This window comes from Adiantum capillus-veneris, chromosome 18 (assembly GCF_014529385.1).
Source record: "Adiantum capillus-veneris isolate H3 chromosome 18, ASM1452938v2, whole genome shotgun sequence".
NCBI classification, from domain to species: domain Eukaryota; kingdom Viridiplantae; phylum Streptophyta; class Polypodiopsida; order Polypodiales; family Pteridaceae; genus Adiantum; species Adiantum capillus-veneris.
This window is the reverse complement of record NC_140948.1, coordinates 102,793,228-102,815,318: the sequence shown is the minus strand read 5'-3', so window position 1 is coordinate 102,815,318 and position 22,091 is coordinate 102,793,228. Positions and strand designations below refer to the sequence as shown.

Sequence of the window (22,091 nt, the reverse complement as noted above, 5' to 3'; positions counted from 1 at the left end):
AAAAATCAGTTTATTGGCAGGAGTAATTACATAATAACTGGTTCTTATCCATGCACTCAAACGACTGAACTTAGCTTTAACCATGGAATATGGTTGGAACATGAAAGAGAACCAGGCTGATGCCATAATTCCATTAATTCTAGCAGATGAAGTTACCACTTTTTGTGGAAAAAGAATGCTTTTTGAAGGTAAACGAAGGCTCCTACATCCTCTCCAGGCATCATTGCCATATATGTCTGGCCTCATATGTAGCAACGGGAGTCTTATGGTAGTGTCTTTCCTGATGGAATTGATTCAAGCCTTTGGATACTTGCGTTCAAATAAGTCATGATCTTAAACTATTGATTGGCTCCTACTGGCTGGCATTCTGGGTTGTGCAATCTGAGAAAGGACTAGGGACAGCGGTGCCTGGCCCTCTGATCTGCCATCGAATTAGTCTCCGTTGTAATAATTCCATATAGTGTTACCCCCTCATTGTAAGTTATCGAGTCTTTTTTTCACAAGCTTTGTAATCAATTAAGGTTGTACAGATTGACTTCATGGCATTGATTTGTTGTTCTGGGTAAGAGCATGTTACAGAGTTCTTGCCAATGTACCGTTGCTTAGCATGCTACACTTTGTGTGTTGTTGGCTACAGGGAAACAGGTTGCATAAAGGTTTACTTTCACATTGGCAGCGATTCACTTTCAACCCGAGGTAAAAAGTTGCTATTTCTCGAATGTCCTTCTATTGAGCATTTCTGTAAAGAACATGATCCATAAGCTGTACAGAGACTTGTATGCCAATGGTTTCTGCTTGCTCTGATGCCTGCTGTGTACTTATACACCTGCATTTCCTTTATTAGCATTACTTAGTGTTCGATTGTGTGTCGCGTGTCGTGCGTATGGGGGTGATGGTCGTGGGAAACTGTTTATATTTTGTTTCGTGCTGTGGCAGTGGGGGTCTACGGTTGAAGCGTGATGCCACTGAGTATGCTGAGTTTGTTCGAAGCTTCAAAGCCCCTGCAGTGGATGAGAAGTTTGAGACTCTAGGAACGTAAGTAATTTCTGTGTTGTCCTACTTTTAGGAGAAAGGATTTGCGTGCAGGCTGCAGCACAGTTTGATTTTGATTGTGAATACAGGTTGGTAAACGTGTTCATCGTTGCACCTGAAAGCTTATTCACACTCATAGATGGCAGCCTCCGTGGTTCTCGGAAGGAGGCGTTACGGTAAGGCTTGCTTTTTCAATGGTCTGCTCTTCTCGTGTGTGTGTGTGTGTGTGTGTGTGTGTGTGTGTGAGAGAGAGAGAGAGAAAAGAAAGAAAGAAAGAAAGAAAGATTTTTAACGTCTATGTCAGGCCGAAATCGGCCTATGAGACAAATCAAATGTACATGGTGTGTATGTCATCCATCTATCGGAAAGACAAATGAAACAAAAACTGATACAAAACTGAACTGAGTGTAGGTAGTGGGGTATCTGAGGAGGGATGGAGCTCTATCTCTAGGGGTATATGCATGTCTATATGCTCAAGGTAGTACAATCATGAGAATGCATCAAGCTATCTAGCTCCATCCTGTACTAATGGGGGGATGTAAGATGTGGTACATGGGCGGGTCTGGTGCCAAGGCTGCCCGGATGAAAGCTGTCGGGTCGGCCCTCATCCGGGCCACTCGCTCCTCAGTGGCACGGCGCTCCCGGGCTCAGATCTCCTCGATCTGTCGGTGGTGGGAGCTCGCGCCCCTGTAGCCTGTGACTCGTGGTCGTCATCTAGCTCGGCTCACCTCCGCCTGTGGGAGTGTCACTCCCCTCTGAGTGTCTGGTGGGGGAGGGGCGGTAATCCTCTGAAAGAAGTCTGTGAGCTGCGACTGTCTCCCCTCTGTCTGTGTAGCTGTGTGTGGCTGTAGTAGTGTGTCCCGATGGCTCTGTATCTCTAGTAAGAACCGTCCGAGCTGTCTCTGATCTCGAGAGTCCATGATCTCTCGGAGAGTGGGCTGTCCTCTGAATAGGGCCTCATACCTGCCTCTGATCTCAGTGTATGCTCTGCATCTACATACAAAGTGCTCCTCACTCTCCACCTCCTCTGTGCAGGCTCTGCAGACGCGCTCCTCCTTGGGAACACCAGTATGTCTCCCGATCTCAATCTCTAACCTGTGTGAAGCCACTCTCAGCTGACCAATCGCCACCCGTGAGCTATGTGGCATATATGTGTCCATGTAGCGTGGTCTCTGTATGAACCCCCCGGACAATATGGTGAGAAACTGGTCTCTGTAATCTGACATCCTCGTCCCCAAGCCAGGTGACTCCCAGACTCTCCTAGTGTATAGCTGCCACAGATCCACAGAGAGAGAGAGAGAGAGAGAGAGAGAGAGCAATAGACACAATAACCACATTAATAAGACCAAAAACAGGGATGCAAGAAATAGCAATATTCAAATTATAAAGGCTTGTGGTACAATATGTTCCCCATGGGAGTGTGGAGTTAATCCCCTTCTATTTAACCAAAAGCCCTCCTATGCAAGCATTGTTCCTGTTACCTGCATCCAGCATAAATCAAAAAACTATAATTAGCCTTAGATTTATGGACTGCAAGTGCCATAGAAACAGTGCACGTGTTATAGAAGTCAACATAGTATAAGTTGTGGGTTTTTTCGGGGAAATGATTGGCCATTGCTTGGGGACTTTTGCTGGTGAAGTAAGGACCAAGCAAGATATCTTCTAGCCTTGAGCGTTGAGGATTCCATGCACATGCTTTTAAATAGCATAAGAGTGGTGGGTCCATGTCTTTGCAAGCTTCAGTTGTAATGGCGGTTTCTTCTGTTAGGGAAGAGTGGGGTGATGGGTGTAAAAAGAGAGGAGCACCGCGCCATGCACATGTCTCTCTGTTAAATCGTACCACTGAACTAGGTCCATCTTTACCCATGATGATATGCTTTTTTGGTTTTAAACCAAAGCTTACAAGAGCTCCTTAAGAATTACAAGTGTATAATCCCACGTACAAAAAACTGCTTATGCTACTTTGTGTGTGTGTGTGTGTGTGTGTGTGTGTGTGAGGATGTGATTTTCAAGCTTTCCTTTAGGCAATCTTTACGTTTTGCTTGGGAAGTTGGTGATATCACCTCGGAGATGCATCAGCTTTCCTATAAATGCTTTTAGTCCTCTTTCACAGATGAACACTTCTGTGTTCATGGTTTTGTATATGATCCTTTTTGTGGGTTTGGTTCGCCTTGAGGTTTCCCACTTGTAAATTAATCCCAAAGATTTACAAAAAAAAGTGTGTGTGAGTGTGAGAAAGCCTAGCCCTTGTAACTAATCATAATGAAAAAAGTGTGTGCTATCCACATCCTCCGTGATAAGCCCCATATAACGCAGACCAAAACTAGATCAGACGCTTCAGCATATCAGAGTAAGACAATACGAAAGATTCAAAAAGGACTCAGAGAAACAAATTTTTAACGATCAGCAGTGCTACCAAAAGCTCCTTCTCCCGGCTAGTAATATAACACATCAGCATTACGCCATCAATTTTATTTGGCTCCAGCTTTTTTCTTAAACGTGCTTTGGATTAGCACCTACTAGGATTCCACAACCATATCTCAAAAGCTCAAGCCAAGGTTATACATAGAATAATCCTGAGAGCCAAAACACCATAGCAAAACACCATAGCAAAACCCCACAACCAAAAACATAAAAGCCATATCAGGTGATTTTAGAGTATCCTTTACTAAGGAAAATATCAATCTCCAAGCACCCTTCAGCAAACAACTTGGAATTAACACCAAATCAGTCAAACATTATGAGTTAGTGTAGCAATAAGAGAGCCACTATGCACCATCAGAACATAATTACTACCACAATAATGAGTATAGGATTCCCCTGAGGAGATATATCTACTCACAGTATTCCGTTAAGCCTAGGCTAAATATCACAGCGGCAGAGGGTACTTCAATTTAAATTAATCCTAAAAATATTAACAGCAAAGCATTTATACAGACTAATACCAAGTTCAGCACCTTAGGTATATGAAACCACAATATTTACCACCAGTACTCCAACGAGGAAGAGAAAAGATGTAATGTGCAATGGAAGTGAATGATGGTGTATGGCTCAGGATGAGTGATCAGTGAGTGCTCAAGGTTCCTTTTACTGACTGGAAGGGAGAGCCTTCCTTGACTTAATGAGAGAATGTGCAATGACCAAAACAACGAGTGGAATGCAAACTGTGAGTGAGAGTGCTAGAGAGAGAGAGAAGAGACGACACCAAATGGGGTCCCAAACCCCCCTCCAATGGCTCCCCTCTCTATTGTTAGAGAGGTATTTGCTTTGAATTGCACAAAGTCTAGTATAATGTTTCTAGATGCTGTGGTACTTGACGACGACGGCGACGACGTTGTCAAGAGCTGAAATCTGAAAATGCTATGTCTATTGCGGTGGATCTGGGTCATGCTGCGAGGCAAGGGCTGATTTGCTATTGTCCATGTCTGCAAGGATGAAAATAGAAAACGGTGGCTGATCTGGGCTGAATCTGCAAAACGCTGGCTGGTTTGTGCTGAAAACTGAAAACACTAGGCTGATCTGGGTGTTGGGGTCGTGACGGTGAGGGTCTACAACAGATGCTGTGGGGTCTCGCGAGGCTAAGGGCTGGTTCTCCTTGAGAAAAACGCTGAACCTCCTTGTGCCTTCTGCCTCTTCTGCTTCTTCTAGGTGCCCTGGGCCTCCTTATATAGCCATTTGGAAGTGGGTCAAGCAAGGCTAGATGAGGCTCCACGATTTAATTGACAAAAATAATAGTCATTTATAAAATAAATGACCTTATATAAGGTGGTTCATATGCAACTGCAAAACTAGGTCATGCAATGGTACATGCTCATACTATGGGTTGTGCACGCAGAGGGTTTGCAGCTACTCTAAGTGCCTGGACATGCATGGCCCGTTTACAAGCTCACAAGGGTGCCAGAACACTTCATAGGCTACCTAAACCCTAGAAGTAGGAACAACTTGTCCACATGCACATAGGGTTAGATGTGCACGTGACAAAAGAACTTCTGAAGAAGAGGTATTTTCAACAATCTCCATAGTAGATAAATACCCGCCACGACAGACTTCAATAAAAGGTAAAAACACCGACCAATGCACCCTTACACACTCTCTCTCTCCCATGAAACTGAAAAAACATCCAAGGCTAAGTGAGAAAAGAAGATTCCCTTACCTGTTTATATATAGGTGCAAGGTAGGAGGTTAAATGAGGGAAGCCCACCCACTAGCTGTATACAAATATCGAGGCCACGCTTGAAGTGTCACATAGTGATGACGTCGCATGACCAAGCGGAAAAGAAATGGCCGAGTGGACAAGAGACACTGAGCCGACCAACTTAAAGAACTTCTGAGCATCGGCCATGGGGCCTAAAACCCTAAAATCCCAAAGCTTGAACTCTGAGGAGATTTTCTTAAAATGCGCTAAAACGCTGACGTGGCAAGGATGTACAGAATTTTGGCAAATTGTGTTGTGTTTACCACGTGGCAGACTATACAGATTCCCGCAAATTTCGTTGACAGCTTTTAGCAAATTCCAACGCTAGCTTTTTAGAGCAGATGTTTTGGGGTTTGGTGCTTTGGGGTAAAGTGCTTTTGGGGCTCTGCTTTTGGGCATCCCTTTTAAGTTTAAAAGAGCCCTTGGGCCTCTCACTCTGCAAAACATCTCGACACAGAGTCTGAGAGTTTCCAGCGCTATCTTTTGAGAGCAGATGCTTTTGGGGTTTGGTGCTTTTGGGTGAAGTGCTTTTGGGGCTCTACTTTTGGGCATCCCTTGTAAGTTTATAAGAGCCCTTGGGCCTCTCACTGTGCAGAGCATTTGGACGCAGGCCCCAGGGTCTAAGAGCAGAGGACCCTCGGGAGTTGTACTTTGATGTGAGCAATAATAAAGAAATACCCAAAGGGGTGCCAGTCTTTGGGGCCATTGCTTCTTGGCGCGGAACTCCGCCGTGTACATCCTCACACCAGTTGGAAATTGAATTTGGCAGATTTAGGGGAATCCCACGTGAGAGCAGAATTTGCAAGTTATGCGGAATGCAGCCGGAGACAGAATTACACTATATATGCCACTGCACAGTATACTATGAGATACATGGGCGTTTTCATTGCCTCTTTAAAGAAGGCTTTGGACCTCTAGATAGAATCATGCAATACCAAGATCAAAGATTCTTAGGCTTGTACCTACTGGAACTACATCGGCTCAGGGATAATCTAATGAGAAGACAAAGAGCACTACGGCCTCAGAGGCAGATCACAGACTTCTTCGGATCGAGAGAAGCCGGAGTGGAAGGGGAAGCAAGAGGCCAGCAGCCAACACAAAGGAGTACCCACATTCATACCAAAGGCACCCTAATTGACAGAGCGATTGAGCTTAGGAAATCGAGACGACCACGACCAAGATGCAGAAGCACACTTCACCGGAGGAGACTACAACAAAGGATTCGAAGCATTCTAGCCAGACACCCAGAATGCTCCTAAGAAGTTTATTTAATACTTTGTATTTAGTTTTTTCACATTTACTTTCACACTTTTCACACTTAGTACTTTAGTACTAAGGTACCCAGACATTGTAACAGATTCACCACTTTTGTATCAGTTTGGTCTCATAGGTCATTCTGGCCTTTTGAAGACGTTAATATAACATTTCATTTCATTTCTCTCTCTCTCTCTCTCTCTCTCTCTCTCTCTCTCTCTCTCTCTCTCTCTCTCTCTCTCTCTCTCTCTCTCTCTCTCTCTCTCTCTCTCTCTCGTCGGTTAGATCTTTAAGGTCTCTTGGGATACTTTTCTACGACGTTAAAATACTCTTCTTCTTCTTCTCTCTCACTGCACTGTCTTCTATGAGATACGGGGACGCTTTCATTGTTTATTTAGATATGGTTTTGACTCGTTAGATAGAGTCATGAGATATCAGGATCAGAGATGTCTTGGATTATTTCTACTTGAGATACAGAGACATAGAGACTCTCTATTGAGAAGGCATAGACAGAGACAGCCCCAGAGACGCATCTCAGATTTCTTCCGTCTGACTACCACAAAGGCAGAGGGGACACCACCATCACAGAGCTCGGCTCCCACCCATACACACCAGTGGTACTCTCATTGACCGAGCTATAGAGTTGGGGAGATCGAGACGACCGCGACTGAGGAGGGGAGCCACGTAGCACCGGCGGAGATTGCGGCAGAGGATTCACAGGATTCTAGCACGACACCCGGAGTGTCGATCAGGATAGGCTTCATGCTACTGCTATATTGTATCATGGTGACACTTATTCCCACTTTGTACCTTTGTGGCATGATACCATTGCTCAGCCTACTAGCCACCCATAGGAGTCGGTAGCACTCCTATCTCAGGTTTTAGTTTGTAGTTTTCTTTGTTTGTACCCAGACTTGGTACTAGCTCATCATTGTAATCAGTTGGTCTCATAGGTCATTTTGGCCTTTTGTCGACGTTAATATATCATTTCATTTCATCTCTCTCTCTCTCTCTCTCTCTCTCTCTCTCTCTCTCTCTCTCTCTCTCTCTCTCTCTCTATATATATATATATATATATATATATATATATATAGAGTAAAGTTCAGTGATTTTGTAGTTTTTGTCCGTGTATTGCTATTGATTTCTCGCTTGGAGAGTCCAAGCTTGTAACATGAAGAGTAGGCAACTACTCTAGTATGAGATTTTGCAGATTAGCGCAACATTCTATGTACACAAGCATAGGTTGAGAGGAAAGGGAAAAACCATTTATAGTATATTACCTTAATATGCTCACAAAAGCAACTAACAGAGCCATGTCAAGTTGAAATTTTCTGCACGGTGCATGATGCATTCATGTTTCAGTAAATGCAGCAAACCATAGAATGAAACACCTGTATACATCCCATACCTTCCCTATTGAATCTTGAGCCCGTCGGCAAGTCAGGGGGAGGCAGCAAGGCAGATGTAGAAAGAAGGAGAGGATGCAGAGTAAGGCAACCCATCTTGCAAGAGAGTACTCATGGAAAGCCCGCGAGCACGTGTCCTCGGGTGTCCACAAGCAGTTAATTTAGGTAGGTGACCACTAAGAGGTGATTCCCACACCATACTACCTTATTAGGATGCAACCTAGTTAAACCACCTATTAGTCCCGGTGCTAAAGAAGCAGGGATGCAACCTAGTAAAACCACCCATTAGTCCTGGTGCTAAAGAAGCTGGGAGGCCCAAAGTCATCACAAGCTCTCTTCAACACACCGGTGGGAGGTACTTGGCTACATGGTTTCAGAGCAAGGCGCACCCGCGCACGTGGTGTGTGTGTGTGTGTGTGTGTGTGTGTGTGTGTGTGTGTGTGTGTGTGTGTGTGTGTGTGTGTGTGTGTGTGTGTGTGTGTGCGCGCGCGCGCGTGCGCACGTGTGCTGGTCTAGTTTGATGAATTTATATTTTTGCTCACACATAAAATATGTGCAGGTTCATAGAGCTCCGTGAGGATTATAAAAGTGCGAAAATTGGAAACAGAGTAAACATGCTCCTTGATGAGCATTAAGATTGCTGGGATCTGGTGTTGTAGTGAAGCGGGGATGTAAGTTTCTCTGTTTCTTTCAGGTTTTCAATGTTGGGAGGTAGTGTGTTCATTTTGTATATGTTGCTTTTGAGCCAGCTGTTTCATAACGTTAATATACCGTGAGTTCGGTTTTTTAATTTTTAGAATTTAAGCAATTTAACAAAGTTACATTAACAAGAGGCCATTTTGGAAAAAAAACCGTTAATTCATAAAAAGGGAGGGCCCAATATATTCGTGTCAACATTTGAACAGAGGGGTTTTTTTAAGTACCAGGCGCGCACGTTATATTGGGGGTGTTCTTAATAGTGGCTCCCCCGAGCTTTTGAGGTCAAAATAACTTTTGGAATTGATGAGATCGGTGAGTCTTTTTTAATCTTGTTTTTATTGCATCTGTCCAAGATAGCATCATCTCTCAATGCATACTAATATTTGCTTAGTTTTTAGAGGAAGAAAAAAATTTAGTGGAGCTGGAGGCTTCAATTTCCACAAAATATGCATTAAAAAATGGTCCCCTGCCACACCATCGCATTATTTTTGCCATAGACCTCCATTGAAATAAGCACCATACAATTGCAAGAGCTTGGGAATTTGACTGCTGTTAGCTTGTTGTTGCCTTGGCCGCGTGTATCTCAAATGATACCATCAAGTGAGATTTCATCTTTTCTCTTGCCTTGCAGTGCTGATTACGTCTCTGGAAAGTCTCTATCCACATCTTGGAAATGGTTCAAATGACCTTGTCTCCTTCAGAGATGCTCATTGCAAATTTTGAATGTATGCATATGTATGATCGCAAAGGGAAATGACATTTTTGTGCCCAATGAATTCATAAAGGGGCTCTTCAATTCTTCAGAAATATGAAGTTTGTGAAGCTTTTATTCATGGTGTTACGTCATCTTGCGAGGCAAGTGCCGAAATCTGATCTCTTCACAGCAGCTTGGTAGACCATTGTAAGCCTTTCTGCCTTTTATAGTTGGTTGTAATTTGACAAATTGAACCATTCGAGAGGAGGTTCGCTTACTTGCTTTTTATATGAAAGGTTCATAGTTTTCTGTTTCGATTCTATTAGCTGGAATCGATGTAGATAAGAGTTACTGTCCTTGACAGCCGCATTAAATGCTGGTTATTAAATGCTTCACTTCAGAAATAAAGTTGGAGGCCCCTATGGTAGTAATTACTGTATGAAGAAGATGATGGTTATTGAAAGCCTTATTATGAAAGCTTCTGAGAGCCTCTTGTCTCATAAGCTTTCCATTTATTGTAAATCTTTGCTATTTCTTTTTGACACAAGCCAGTTTTAGGTTCTACATACCAAGATTAAAGAGGTTGCAAAGAGAAAAAAAAAAGAGTTTCATCTTTATCATACTGCAAGTAGTTGCTGGAGTTTTGAGATGTAGAACAAGAAGTGCTTGGCTCGTTTGTTGGTCAATGATACGAATTGTTGGAAACTTCCCGGAGGTTAGCCCTCCCAGTTAGTATGGCACGCGCACGTGTGCTTAATTGAAAGATTTCCCAAACTAGGCTGGCTGTCTAGAGCTCAAAACGTTATGGTGATGGAGATACGAGTTTGGGAAACTTTGAGCTAAGCACGTATGTGCGGCTCAATACCGGGAGGGTTGTCCTCTCTGGAAGTTTCTCTCAACATTGTCAAATGAATGCTAATCAAGAGTGATGATGTTTGTTCTCACCAGTCCAATCATTATTTACACATTCTTCATGTGAGATTGTGCATATCTGAGCTTGCAAGAGGCTCAACACACTGCAAATGTTAGGATTCGGTCGTAATTCAGGCCATTGTGCTATGAATAACACTGAATGTTTGAAATGGTAAGCTTCAGTAGCACGTCTTATTGCATCCATACTTGTCATATTCTTAGATGATGTTAGCAGTCTTGACTGAGGAAATTGTTTTAAAATTTGGAAATGTACTTCTTAAGTATGGAGTTTGAGTGCCTCGTGGAGTTATAAGATTGATGACACTTACTTTGTGCCGATGTTGCACTCATCAGAGATTGCTTATAGCTCTACTTTGGAGAAAGGTGGGGATAGGATAAAAGGGTGCAGGACCAAATGCAACCTAAATGTGTATGTAGTAGGTGGTAAGTCGGGAGATGCACTAGCCGTACAAGCATGATATAAGCATGCATGCCCTTATGGGCTGGGCTACACAAAATACACAGAATATGGATGCCTTTCAGCAAGAAGATTGCGACTTGAAGGACCAATCAAGTTCTATATTATCAACGTTTGAGCACCAACCATCGTAGTATGATTTATAGGCCTTGAGCACATACAGGTTTGGTGTTAGTCATTGCCCCCATTGCAGTAAGACCTTCCCACTAGCATATGCATGTAACAATATGTAATCAAAAGTCTTTTATCTATAAATATCCTACCTTTGTGCAGCTGGTGAGTAGACATTGCCGTAAACTAGTTGAGGACCCACATCCCTTAACAAATCCTAAAAAACCCATTTCTAAAAAATCAGGCTTATAAGTATTTCTTCTTGATTCTCCTTCTTTGCATATTGGTCATGGTCTTCTCTTTTTTTTTGCATTTCCTATTTCTATGGACTCTCCTCATGTCCTCTATAACAACGCTCCTTATCATATGAATGTTTTCTTTTGTGCATATGTGCTTTTTGTAAATATGATTATACATCTCGTTGAATCCTTGGTCTTTGCACTAAGGGCTTCAATTGTGCATATGTGCTTTTTGTAAATATGATTATGGTTTATGTACAATTTGTTGCATCTTGTTTTAATTCCATCCATCCCCAGAATCTTGTATTCATGAGTTCATTTGAGGATACAAGCATTAGTCCTACATGATAACAATTGGAGTTATCTTGTCCTAAGTTCAATCTACACTTGTAAAGCATGGATCCGTACTACATTTCCTTGTTTATCCTTACTCTCCTATAGCTCCTCCTTGGTGTCATATTTCTTTTTCATATAAAGTTGCTCCATTGCACCAATTCATCTTTAGCTTGCCTTATGGTTGTCTCTAATCTCTCTTTTGCATACAAAGGTGCTCCGTTGCACTAATTCATCTTCAACTTGCCTTATGGTTGTCTCTATCAGGTTCCTCTCTGAATTAAGCTTTTACCTTGAATAGAGCTAGAGTTTGGTCGAAGTATTTAGAAGATGACATTGGAATATGTTGAGCATTGGATATTCCTTTCTTGAATATGTTGCAAAGATGACATTCAATGTAATCTAGTCTATTCCACACGCCTCTCACGGGAATAGACTAGATTACATTGAATGTCATCTTTGCAACATATTCAAGAAAGGAATATCCAATGCTCAACATATTCCAATGTCATCTTCAAGGAATCTTCTAAATACTTTGACCAAGCTCTAGCTCTAGATATTAGCAATAGATATTTACACATGGCAAAAAGGTGGCATAGATATCCTCCACTGAGGATGCCTATGTGGACCAATAGAATTACAAGTTATAGATGTTATCTCTATCTTTTATGACTAGGAAAAATGTGCTCACACAATCATTATATGAGTTTTTTTATTGAAAACAATATTATTATCTTTAGCAGAAGCTACTTGCAATCATTGTTATCTCCATCTCCATCAACTAGCTACCTTCATTAACACATTATTGGTACTAGCCATAGTAAGTATACTATGAATAGTCACTAAAGTTGTGTGATTAGCATCCCTATATAGCTAGCTAATTCCAAAAATTAGCCATAGTAAATATACTATACATAGTCACTAAAGTTGTGTGATTAGCATCCCTATATAGCTAGCTAATTCCAAAAATTGGTATAAGAACATTTCTTGTCGCATTTAAGCCATCTTGATTGACCTTACCTTCATTAAGCACCACCCTTAAATCCATTGCTATCATCAAGAACTGGCTCACTTTTCTCATTATTTTAGACTTTTTACGAGGTCATTTGCACTCACTTTGTCTTTATCTTATTATGTTTAAGCCATCTTAATCGAGCTTGCGTTCCTTTCAAATCATTGCTATCACCAAGGCTTATCACACTTTTCTCTTGATTAGAGTCTTTTTATTGAGTCATTTTTGCTCATTTTACCTCTTAAGAGAAAGCCTCTAGTCCCCAACAATGTTGAATTGCTAATAGTAGATACAAATAGTTGTGTTGAATCGCTTATAGTAGCTACAAATATATCCCATAACAAAGATAGTGACCATAATAAACATATGGCTTCATCTTTGCATCCAAGTAACACTTTTGTCTAATGGTGATTGCATCTTATATTTAACTAATTTGAATGGGAAGCAATAGTGCCAACTTCCTTTATTTTCAAGTCAAAGTAAGCTTCACTCTTCAACAAACGTGTGGAAGATTTAAGATGCATATTTTTGTATTCAAAGGTTGCTGCATATGCAAAACTTTGGCATGTACATTTGGTCATCTGAATTTCTTCTATATATTGCATTTGCACAAATTTGAGATAGTTGCTTCATTGCTTTGCTTGAAAAACCATCTCAACTTGCATGTGAGGGCTATATTTTGGGCAAGATGCAACATTCTAAGTTTCAAAGGATGATTCTTTGTGGCAACTTGCGTATTGTAGCTTGTCCATAGTGATGTTTATGGTCTAATTTCCAATCATTCTTTTGGCAACCATTTGTACTTTACGACATTCATTAATGATTATGAAAGGCATGTGAGGGTATATTTTTTAAAATTCAATCAGTTTTTGTTTATGGCTAAAACTATACATGGTTATATTGTGAATAACCACTGTTTCGATAGAGGGGAGGGGAGTAATAAGCGTATTGGCGAGAATACGCGAGAGAGAGAGAGAGAGAGAGAGAGAGAGAGAGAGAGAGAGAGAGAGACTGTTGAACCAACCAACCTTGGAATTGATGATTCACAATGGGGGCAAGGTGGTGCTTACCTGCTCACCTTAGCAAATTGCCCTACCTAGACTTAACAAATAAGTAAACTACTAAATCCAAAATAAATATTGGGATCACATTGGGCTATTCTCTTGAGATGCTATAAATTTAATACCCTCTTTGTAGCTCATAGCACTTAGGCATATGTAGGAAGACCAAGTTGATGAAGAAGCTACCATGGACACCCCAATACTCACATCTACTACTGGATACACCTCGGTTATGCAACCTCCAACTTTTTACCTTAGAAGAATGCCATCTTGAACACCATTTGCCTCGTAGAAAATCAAATTATAGAGCACACTACGTCCAAGAATCTCCATTCATAAACTATGAGCACAACACGTCCTAAACAATGAACTTTGAAACACATTTTGTCCATAACCCGGCCAACAACAATGAATTGGTGCACACATCCATAGTGTTTTAGATACATCTGATTGGTTCCTTCAAAGATGCATGCACATTGACCTCCGACCCACGGGTTCAAACACTAATAACTTGAACTCCAACACATGGGTCCAAATCATTTGCCCCTCTCTACCACTCACAAGCATCTAGGATACCCAAGTGTGCAATGTTCCACTCCATGAATTATGAATTTCAAGTCATGAATATTGATTGAGAAAAGGTGGTCATTAGTCGAGTGAACCATTGGTTGAAACCAACAATACAGCATAGCTATGAGCACAATAGTTTAATGTTTGAAGCTAATGGGTCATACATGTTATTGCAGGAGAAAAGGATGTCCCTTTCACTCCACTTACATGTACAAGAGAGTTTTCCCACCTCTATGTCGATAATGCATCAGAACATACTTTTTTTTTTTGTTATTCGTTATCTCATGCTTTGTCAAATTCAAATTAAAAAAATTTGGATGATGTTCCTCTCTATCACAAACATTCCTCAACATTGCATGCTCTTTTTTCTTCTTTTCCTACAATGTCTATCCATAAGGAATCAAAAAATGAGAAAGCACATGTTATGTCCCAGTTCAAGGAGCTACTAAATGAATGGTTGTATTTCCACAAGATATGCCATTAGGCATACCCACGAAATGTCTTGTACAACATGGCATGGATGTCACGTTGAGTAGTAAGCTGTCACGTTGAGTAGTAAGCCCATTAGCAAACCTCCATATTAACTTGACACTACAATGAAGTGACTGAGGTAGAATGTCAGCTTGTTGATTACCTTGACTGCTTACCTTAGTCAAGGTGTCATTTGTTAGGGTAATGGCTAATATGACCGGCCAGACACACCTATAGTAACTCACAACTAACCTTACTTTTAGATCATATATGAGTAAGGAGTTACAGAGTGTAACCTCACCACATACTCCACCATGCACTATATACTCTTGTTCCTAATTGCATGAGGAACAAGAGCCCTCATTGCATGAAGGCATCTGCACTCATGCTCCTTTCAAGTTGTATTAGACATTGGCTATGGCGGTGCTCTCCTTTTTGGAGTGACCTCCATCTCCAACCAAACCTAAGGTTTGCAGCCTTAGGTGAAGTACTCACAAAGATAATTGAAAAAAGAAAATTTATTCTTTTTGTTCAGGTAAGCGGCCCCGCTCAACTAACTTCCTACACATTGACCATGAACTCTTCTCATCTCCTTTTCATATATGTGCAATAAGGAACATAGCACACGCTAACTTCATGGTGTGTTGTTCCACCTCCAAACCAAATCTCTCATCTGTCTCTCCTCTTCCCTCTCCCCATGCACGCATCCTATCGCACTCCACACCTAGTATCAAAGCTAGTGTTCTAGTAGGCACTGTCTTCATCTCGTGTGCAAGCCAGCCACAACATAAGCAAAAGCAAAGGTGTCAAGCCTAAGGTGAGTGGCCAAGGGCAAGGACGCACATGCGGTACAAGGGGCTATATTTAGCAGGCCAAGGGTCTATATATGGCATGGATGGGTGGAGATGTGCATGTGCTGGTCCCCAAGATCGATCTCTCTCTCTCTCTCTCTCTCTCTCTCTCTCTCTCTCTCTCTCTCTCTCTCTCTCTCTCTCTCTCTCAGGGTGAGCTTGGGGCCGTGGACAAGCTCTCTTACGAGGAAGGGGACATATTTTGGTGCGTTGTCTAGGTAAGGTACCTTACGAGGAGGGGTACAATTCCACCTACACGACAAGAGACATGGCCAACATCGGTGACATCGCCCAATGCTGTTGAGGAGGATTTGTCACTGAAGCAGGGTTCGAGAAGGTCCCCATCCCCCGCCCCCCGTTGTTTGTTGCTCTCCATGGCCATGGAGTTTTTCTTTGTCTTTGGTTTACTTGAGGGTGCCCTATTTTGGGCACCATCCCATAGTGAGGGATAATTCCCACACATCCTAAGGGGCAGTCCCCAAGGCGGCCCCCATATCAACATGATCCCTTGACCAAAGTGACCCACGATCACAGACAAATAGCAAGAAGTATGGCAAAAGAATCATGTTCAACAGGTGTAGTGCATTAACCAAACTTAGGTACGAACATCATTTTTCTCAATAATTTGCACTAGCCATGCAAGCCGACAGAAAACAAAACCATGTAAAGGCATGCAAGAAGCACACAACGGCTAAAACCATATGATTGTAAATATCCAACACAACTGGAACACGATCCAACCCACATGCAAGTCGTGTGATCAGGTTTGGGCTACAGAGCAAGGTTCCATAGAGGGTTACTCAACCACAAGGCCGGTGCATTAAGTAGCCATGGATTTTATTACAATCATTATTGAGCACATTATCGGGCATTGAATAGGGAAGGGAAGAAACCCCAATTTGTCAACACGGTGGTGGGTAAGTAGGTCTATTTATTTCTTACTTGATCTCGAGTTTGTTTTGCAGAGAGGTATGCCACAAGCTTGACAAACCTAGCCAAGTTTCATCATAGTTCTTTACCTCTATTCAAATACATATGATCATGTTTGGACAAAGTAGCAAAGGCTCCATACAAATCTACTCACGAGCAAGGCTTGTTTGTCATCCAAACTCAAGCATTAAAGCTTTCAAAACTTTGAAGTTGGTGCTTGGATTAGCAAATAAAAGCAAGGCACGTTCACTATAGTATGGCTATTCCAGTTTCACCTTGCTATTTTTATCATGTATGGCATATTCTTGAAGAGGCTCTTTAAGTCGCTCAAACACGATTGAAGCAAGGATTCTACACACATAGTCATTCGTCATCACGGGAAATTATTCAAGCAAGTCGGTAAGCAAGTTAATAGTTTTGAACTTATTAATCTTGCAGAATTTCACAGTAGGTGTTATGGGTCCTAGTGTTTCTAAAGGCAGATTTGGGACGGCATGCAAATTAATGCAATTGATACATATGAAGCATTTTGTGTTATAGGTTCATAGATTTCTTGTGGGTCTACCAATCACCATCAAAGGTCATGGCTTGGTGTGGGTGCTTGTAGATAAGCTAATTAAACTTTGTAAAGTTTATTCCGTTCACTATTCAATCTCTATCGTTAACCAAGTTGGTTGTTCATAATCTCTACCAATTTTATAGATTGCTCGCAATGTTGGGAGTAATTATGTCCTATGGCTACCAATCATTTCTAGAGAACTATCTGTAAATGGTTATGAAACACAACTTAGTACTGCCAGAAATCCAGAGACGAATAGGCAGTTTATGCATGTTAATGTTGTGCTAGAGGATATGCTAAGAGTGCACATTAGCAAGAAGCAACCCAATTAGAAAGATGGCCTCTCTAATTTGGAGAGAGGTCAAGTTTTCAACCTTGATCACCAGTTAGGGTGGGGTTGTTTATTGATGAGAAATGATAGCAAGTCATGGACTTAATCTTTGCTAATGAGTTATGTCAACATGTTCACTTTCATGGAAAGTCAAAAAGAGGTATTCTTACATGTTTCAGTACCTTCAGAAAGTCTAAAACCTAGTCATTTAGACCTCTTAGTTGTGGTAACTCATTTATAACAAAGTGAGTTATACATAGGACTATTTCAAATATAAGCCGGTTATACAAATGGTTGCAAAGGGACAACAATGTGGCAAATCAAGATGTTTTACTTGGGTTCATTGAACCTCCTACTTGATCGTGTATCGCTCAATTGTATCACTCAACTGGACAGTTGAATGCCACTCTGGAAAACATTAGTGTTCTTATAAAGATATCATCACTTTTGTTTTTTAGGACAAAAACGCTTCTCCAAAGGGGGAATATTGTCAAGCCTAACGTAGGACTGAACAGGTGGTCAAGGACTAGGATGCACATGTGATATAGGGGGCTATATTTAGCAAGCCAAGGATCTATATATAGCATGGATGGGGGAGATATGCATGTGCTAGTCCCCAGGCTCTTACAAAAAGGGTGAACGTTAGCAAGCAAGAGAAGAATTAGAGAAATCGATTCTCTATGTATTGTGCCTGAGAAGCATAGGAGCTTTGTGAAATTCATCAAAAGCTTGTAGTGTAGAAAAGAGACCTTTGAGACCTTTGCAAGGTGTAAAAACATCAACCAGGAAGAACTATAACTCACAAGAAATTAATGAAATGCAAATCCAAGGAATACTCGATAGTACTGAATTAAACACAATAGAGCTTTGGCAATAGCACAAATAAAGTTTTGAAAACTAGGTAGCACATTAAAAAAAAACATAGTGTAGAAAAGCAAGGATATCGTATAAGGCTTGAGCAAGGAAACAAGAGGTCTCATGGGTACATTGTTATCATATACATGTGGTAGTGATGAGTGTGAACACATTGAGGATCGTCAGGTTTCCCCGTGCATTATATATATGCCCATCATTCTAGGGCTAACTTATCTTTCCATTGCACATTAAGTAATACTACTCTCTATTGTGTGCCTTGAGCTTCTTCATCTTCTCCAAGCTGTGTGTGTTTCCCTGCAATCCTATTCCAATAATTAGTATTAGAGAAGGTTACGTCCTCGCGGGCTTAGTCGCCAGCATTGCCAGCACACATTTGCTCACTTTCTTAGATTTTGGTGAGCGTCAACAAGTTGAAAAATACTTTGGGTGAACTAGTTGAGCCTGGTCTACTCAGAATTTTCATTTTGGCTCATTTTGGCCTCCGTTTCCACTACATGCAATATTGCTCAAGTATTTTCGTTCTTTTGTGCGTTCTTTTGTGCAAAATTTTTGTCATTGCTGTTTTCTACATAATAGGTCCCTTACAGTCTTCTTCAGGTTGTGCTACATAGCATGTGTTGTTCTCGCTTTGATTCTCCTCTTTTTGGACAATTTTCATTGTTACCATATACATGTGGTAGTGATGTGTGTGAACACACTAGGACCGCCAAGACACTTTTTCCCTCTTTAGGAGGTTTTTCCCCCGAGCATTGTGTATACACCCATCACTCTAGTGCTATCTATCTTTCTATTGCACACTAAGTAGCACACTCTCTATTGTGTGCCTTGAGCATCCTTCGTCTTCTCCAAGCTGTGTGCGTTTCTCTGCAAACCCTAATTCCAACAATTGGTATCAGAGCAGGTTGCATCCTCCCGGGCTTAGTCGTCAGCATCTCCGACACATACCTGCTCACTTTATTGGATTTTAGTGAGCTTTGGTGAGCGTTGGTGAGCGTTCGCAGGTCAACAAAAATTTCGGGCTCGTTTCGACCTTCGTTTCCACTACATGCAGTACTGTACAGGCTATTTCGTCATTTTGTGCAAAATTTCTGTCAGTGCCATTTTTTGCATAACAGGTGCCTTACAGTCTTCTACGGTTTGTGCTATATAGCACGTTTTGTTTCTCCTCTTTTCGGGTAGTTTTCACATCAGATGCAGCATTTACCATGGCTGACAACAACACAGATGTGTTCAAGATGTTTGCTCCTGAGGACAGGTTGGATGGGGACAATTACCCTATGTGGGCTTACATGATACAACATGTTCTTGTGTCAAAGGGCATTTGGAATATTGTGCAGGACATTGATGTACGTCTTGGTTCTAAGGATGTAGGCGATGTTGAGGATGTTGCAGGTCTTGTTGCAAGGATTCCTGGTATTAGAGTTGTTTTGCCTACGGCAGAACAAGCTTGTTGGGATGTAAAGGATGAGCAGGCTCATGCATTGATTGCATTGTCTGTGAAGCGCACCATTGTTCCTCACATTTGTTCAGCAAAATCTGCAAAACAGGCTTGGGATATTCTAGCAAGTCTTTATGCAAGCCGCAATGAGGTTAAATTGCTTTGGTGCGTAAAGAGCTGGAATCGAAGATTATGCATGAGGAAGATGATATGGACACTTTCCTTGCTGGTGTCAAGGATACCAATGAGCAACTTATTTCTACGGGTGAAGTTAATTCAGACAGTTCCCTTGCGCAGACTGTTCTTGATGCCTTACCAGATTCATATCAGACTTTTGCTAGTACTTGGAGACTAATGACCCAAGAAAATTTTGAAGTTGTCAAGTTTGATGCATTATGCACATTACTATTGCAAGAGTCACTTTCCAAAAAAAACAGGACTAGAGAGCGTGCAGTTGAACACACTTTTATTGCTTCTCAAAGAAAGGGTGGTAACAGCAATGCAGCCACTTCTTATGGTTCTACTGCGAGTGGTAAAACTTTTGTTCCTAATGCTTCTGCTGGTAGAAATCGTCTGGAAATTCCGGTGATAAGGGCAAAAAGAAGATGCATTGCCATTATTGTAGAGCTAATGATCACTTGATCAAGCAGTGTCCTAAGTTGAAGGCCAAAGAGGCTAAGAAGAAAGAGGGTAATTCCAGTGCAAATGTTGGTTCCACTACAAATGCATCCATTGTTGAGTCTTCTGTAAAAGGAGACTATGATGCTGATCTTGATGCAGATGGGCTTTTAGTGCAGAGTGCACTTACAAACCTGTTGTCCATGATGCATGTTTGTCAGTTGTTGCAGATTCACATGTGTGGTATTTGGACAACGGTGCTACAAAGCACATTACCTCACATCGTGAATTGTTCACCTCTCTTGAGTCTGTCCCTCATGGGAATTCGGTCACTTGTGCCAACAATGCCTCTTATCCCGTTCATGGGGTTGGAAAGATTGTGCTTACTGCTGCAAATGGCAGTTCTTTCACACTTGTTGATGCACTTTATGTACCTGGGATCAAAAAGAATCTTTTGTCTGTATCCGCACTTGCTAGACTTGGACTTGTAATCAAATTTGTGGATGACAGATGTACAGTTCATGATCTCAGTTTTGGTGATGAAATTGTTGCATCTGGCCTTTGTGCCGTGGGCTGTATAAGCTCACTTTGTATGACAATGTGGACAAAATATTGCAACTGCAGTTGCAGATTCAAGGGCTATTTCAGATGCAAAACTTTGACATGCATGTTTTGGGCATCTAAATTTTGCCAGTTTGCTGCATTTGCAAAATTTTATATGGTTGCTTCTTTGCCGCCTCTTGAAGCACCTATAAAACATGTTTGTGAAGGTTGTATTTTGGGTAAAATGCAGTGTTCTAAGTTTCCAAAGGATGGTTCAGTTAGGGCCACATGCAGGTTGCAGCTTGTGCATAGTGATGTTTGTCGGCCCATGCAAACTCCGTCCTTGGGCAATTACCTGTACTTCGTGACTTTCATTGATGATTACTCCAGGCATGCATGGGTATTTTCGCCTAAAGCGAAGTCCGAAGTTTTTATGTGCTTCAAACAATTTCTGGCTATGGCTGAAAATGTATCTAAATGTACTATGGGCACCCTTCGTTCCGATCGAGGGGGGGAGTATATGTCTCATGAATTTAATGCATTTTTGGCTAGTCATGGGATAAAACACCAATGTATAGTGCCGTATACGCCTCAGCAAAATGATGTTGCTTAGAGGAAAAACAGGTGTCTTACGGAAATGGCAAGATGTATGGTCAAGAGTCAAGCTTTACCACATTCGCTTTGGCTCGAGGCTGTCATGTGTGCCACTTATGTACTCAATAGGTGTCATATGAAAGCGTTGCAGTCTATGACTCCATATGAAGCATCACATGATAGAAAGCCATCTATTGAGCACATGCATGTTTTTGGTTGTTTGGCTTATGGTTTAGTGCCACAAGTGTAGCGCAGAAAATTGGATGATAAGGCTGTCAAATGTATTTTTGTTGGTTAGAGTGCTGAAAGCAAAGGTTACAGGTTGTATCATCCGCAAACAAAACGTATTTTGGTTTCACGGGTTGTAGTGTTTGTAGAAGATTTTGTTCAGCCCTTGTTGTCATGTACTAGAGACAGTAATGTAAGCTCACAGGACATTTATGACACTTTGTTGCCTCTTTTCAGTGGTGGAAGTTCGAATGTAACTTCCAATGAGGCAAATGTACAGCCTATGGGCATTTCCAAAAATGTTATAGATCAGCCTATTACTGATGCAAATGTACATGATGTACTTGATGAGGAAAGGGCTGAAAATGAGCATGCTAGAGGTATGCCAAAATGGCTGGTGCACACTTTGCGTGATAGTAAATTGGATGCACCTTTGTCTAGTCGTACTCGTTCAGGCTCTTGCCATGCATCTTATGCATCGGATTGTTATGCTTTGGCTGTGTCTAGCTTACATGATGTTGAGGAACCTTTGTCTTTCGATAAAGCACAAAATTCAGAAAATTGGATGGCTGCCATGCAATCACAATACGATGCACTTATAAAAAATGACACATGGACTTTATGTGATTTACCTGCTGGCAAAAAGGCCATTGGTA

At 41.5% G+C, this 22,091-nt stretch overlaps 1 protein-coding gene across 1 annotated transcript in view; it reads left to right on the top strand.

Annotated features, from left to right (window-relative positions):
* Positions 1 to 9,636, top strand: part of SEC10 (exocyst complex component sec10) — a 107,592-nt gene extending 97,956 nt beyond the window's left edge. Inside the window, exons 21-26 of the mRNA XM_086489012.1 lie at positions 638 to 696; positions 937 to 1,035; positions 1,122 to 1,208; positions 8,447 to 8,475; positions 8,547 to 8,558; positions 9,218 to 9,636. Of these exons, the coding sequence (XP_086345138.1) occupies positions 638 to 696; positions 937 to 1,035; positions 1,122 to 1,208; positions 8,447 to 8,475; positions 8,547 to 8,558; positions 9,218 to 9,309 (378 nt within the window). The 3' untranslated portion in view covers positions 9,310 to 9,636. The remainder of the gene's footprint in view (positions 1 to 637; positions 697 to 936; positions 1,036 to 1,121; positions 1,209 to 8,446; positions 8,476 to 8,546; positions 8,559 to 9,217) is intronic.
* The last annotated feature ends 12,455 nt before the right edge of the window (positions 9,637 to 22,091 follow it).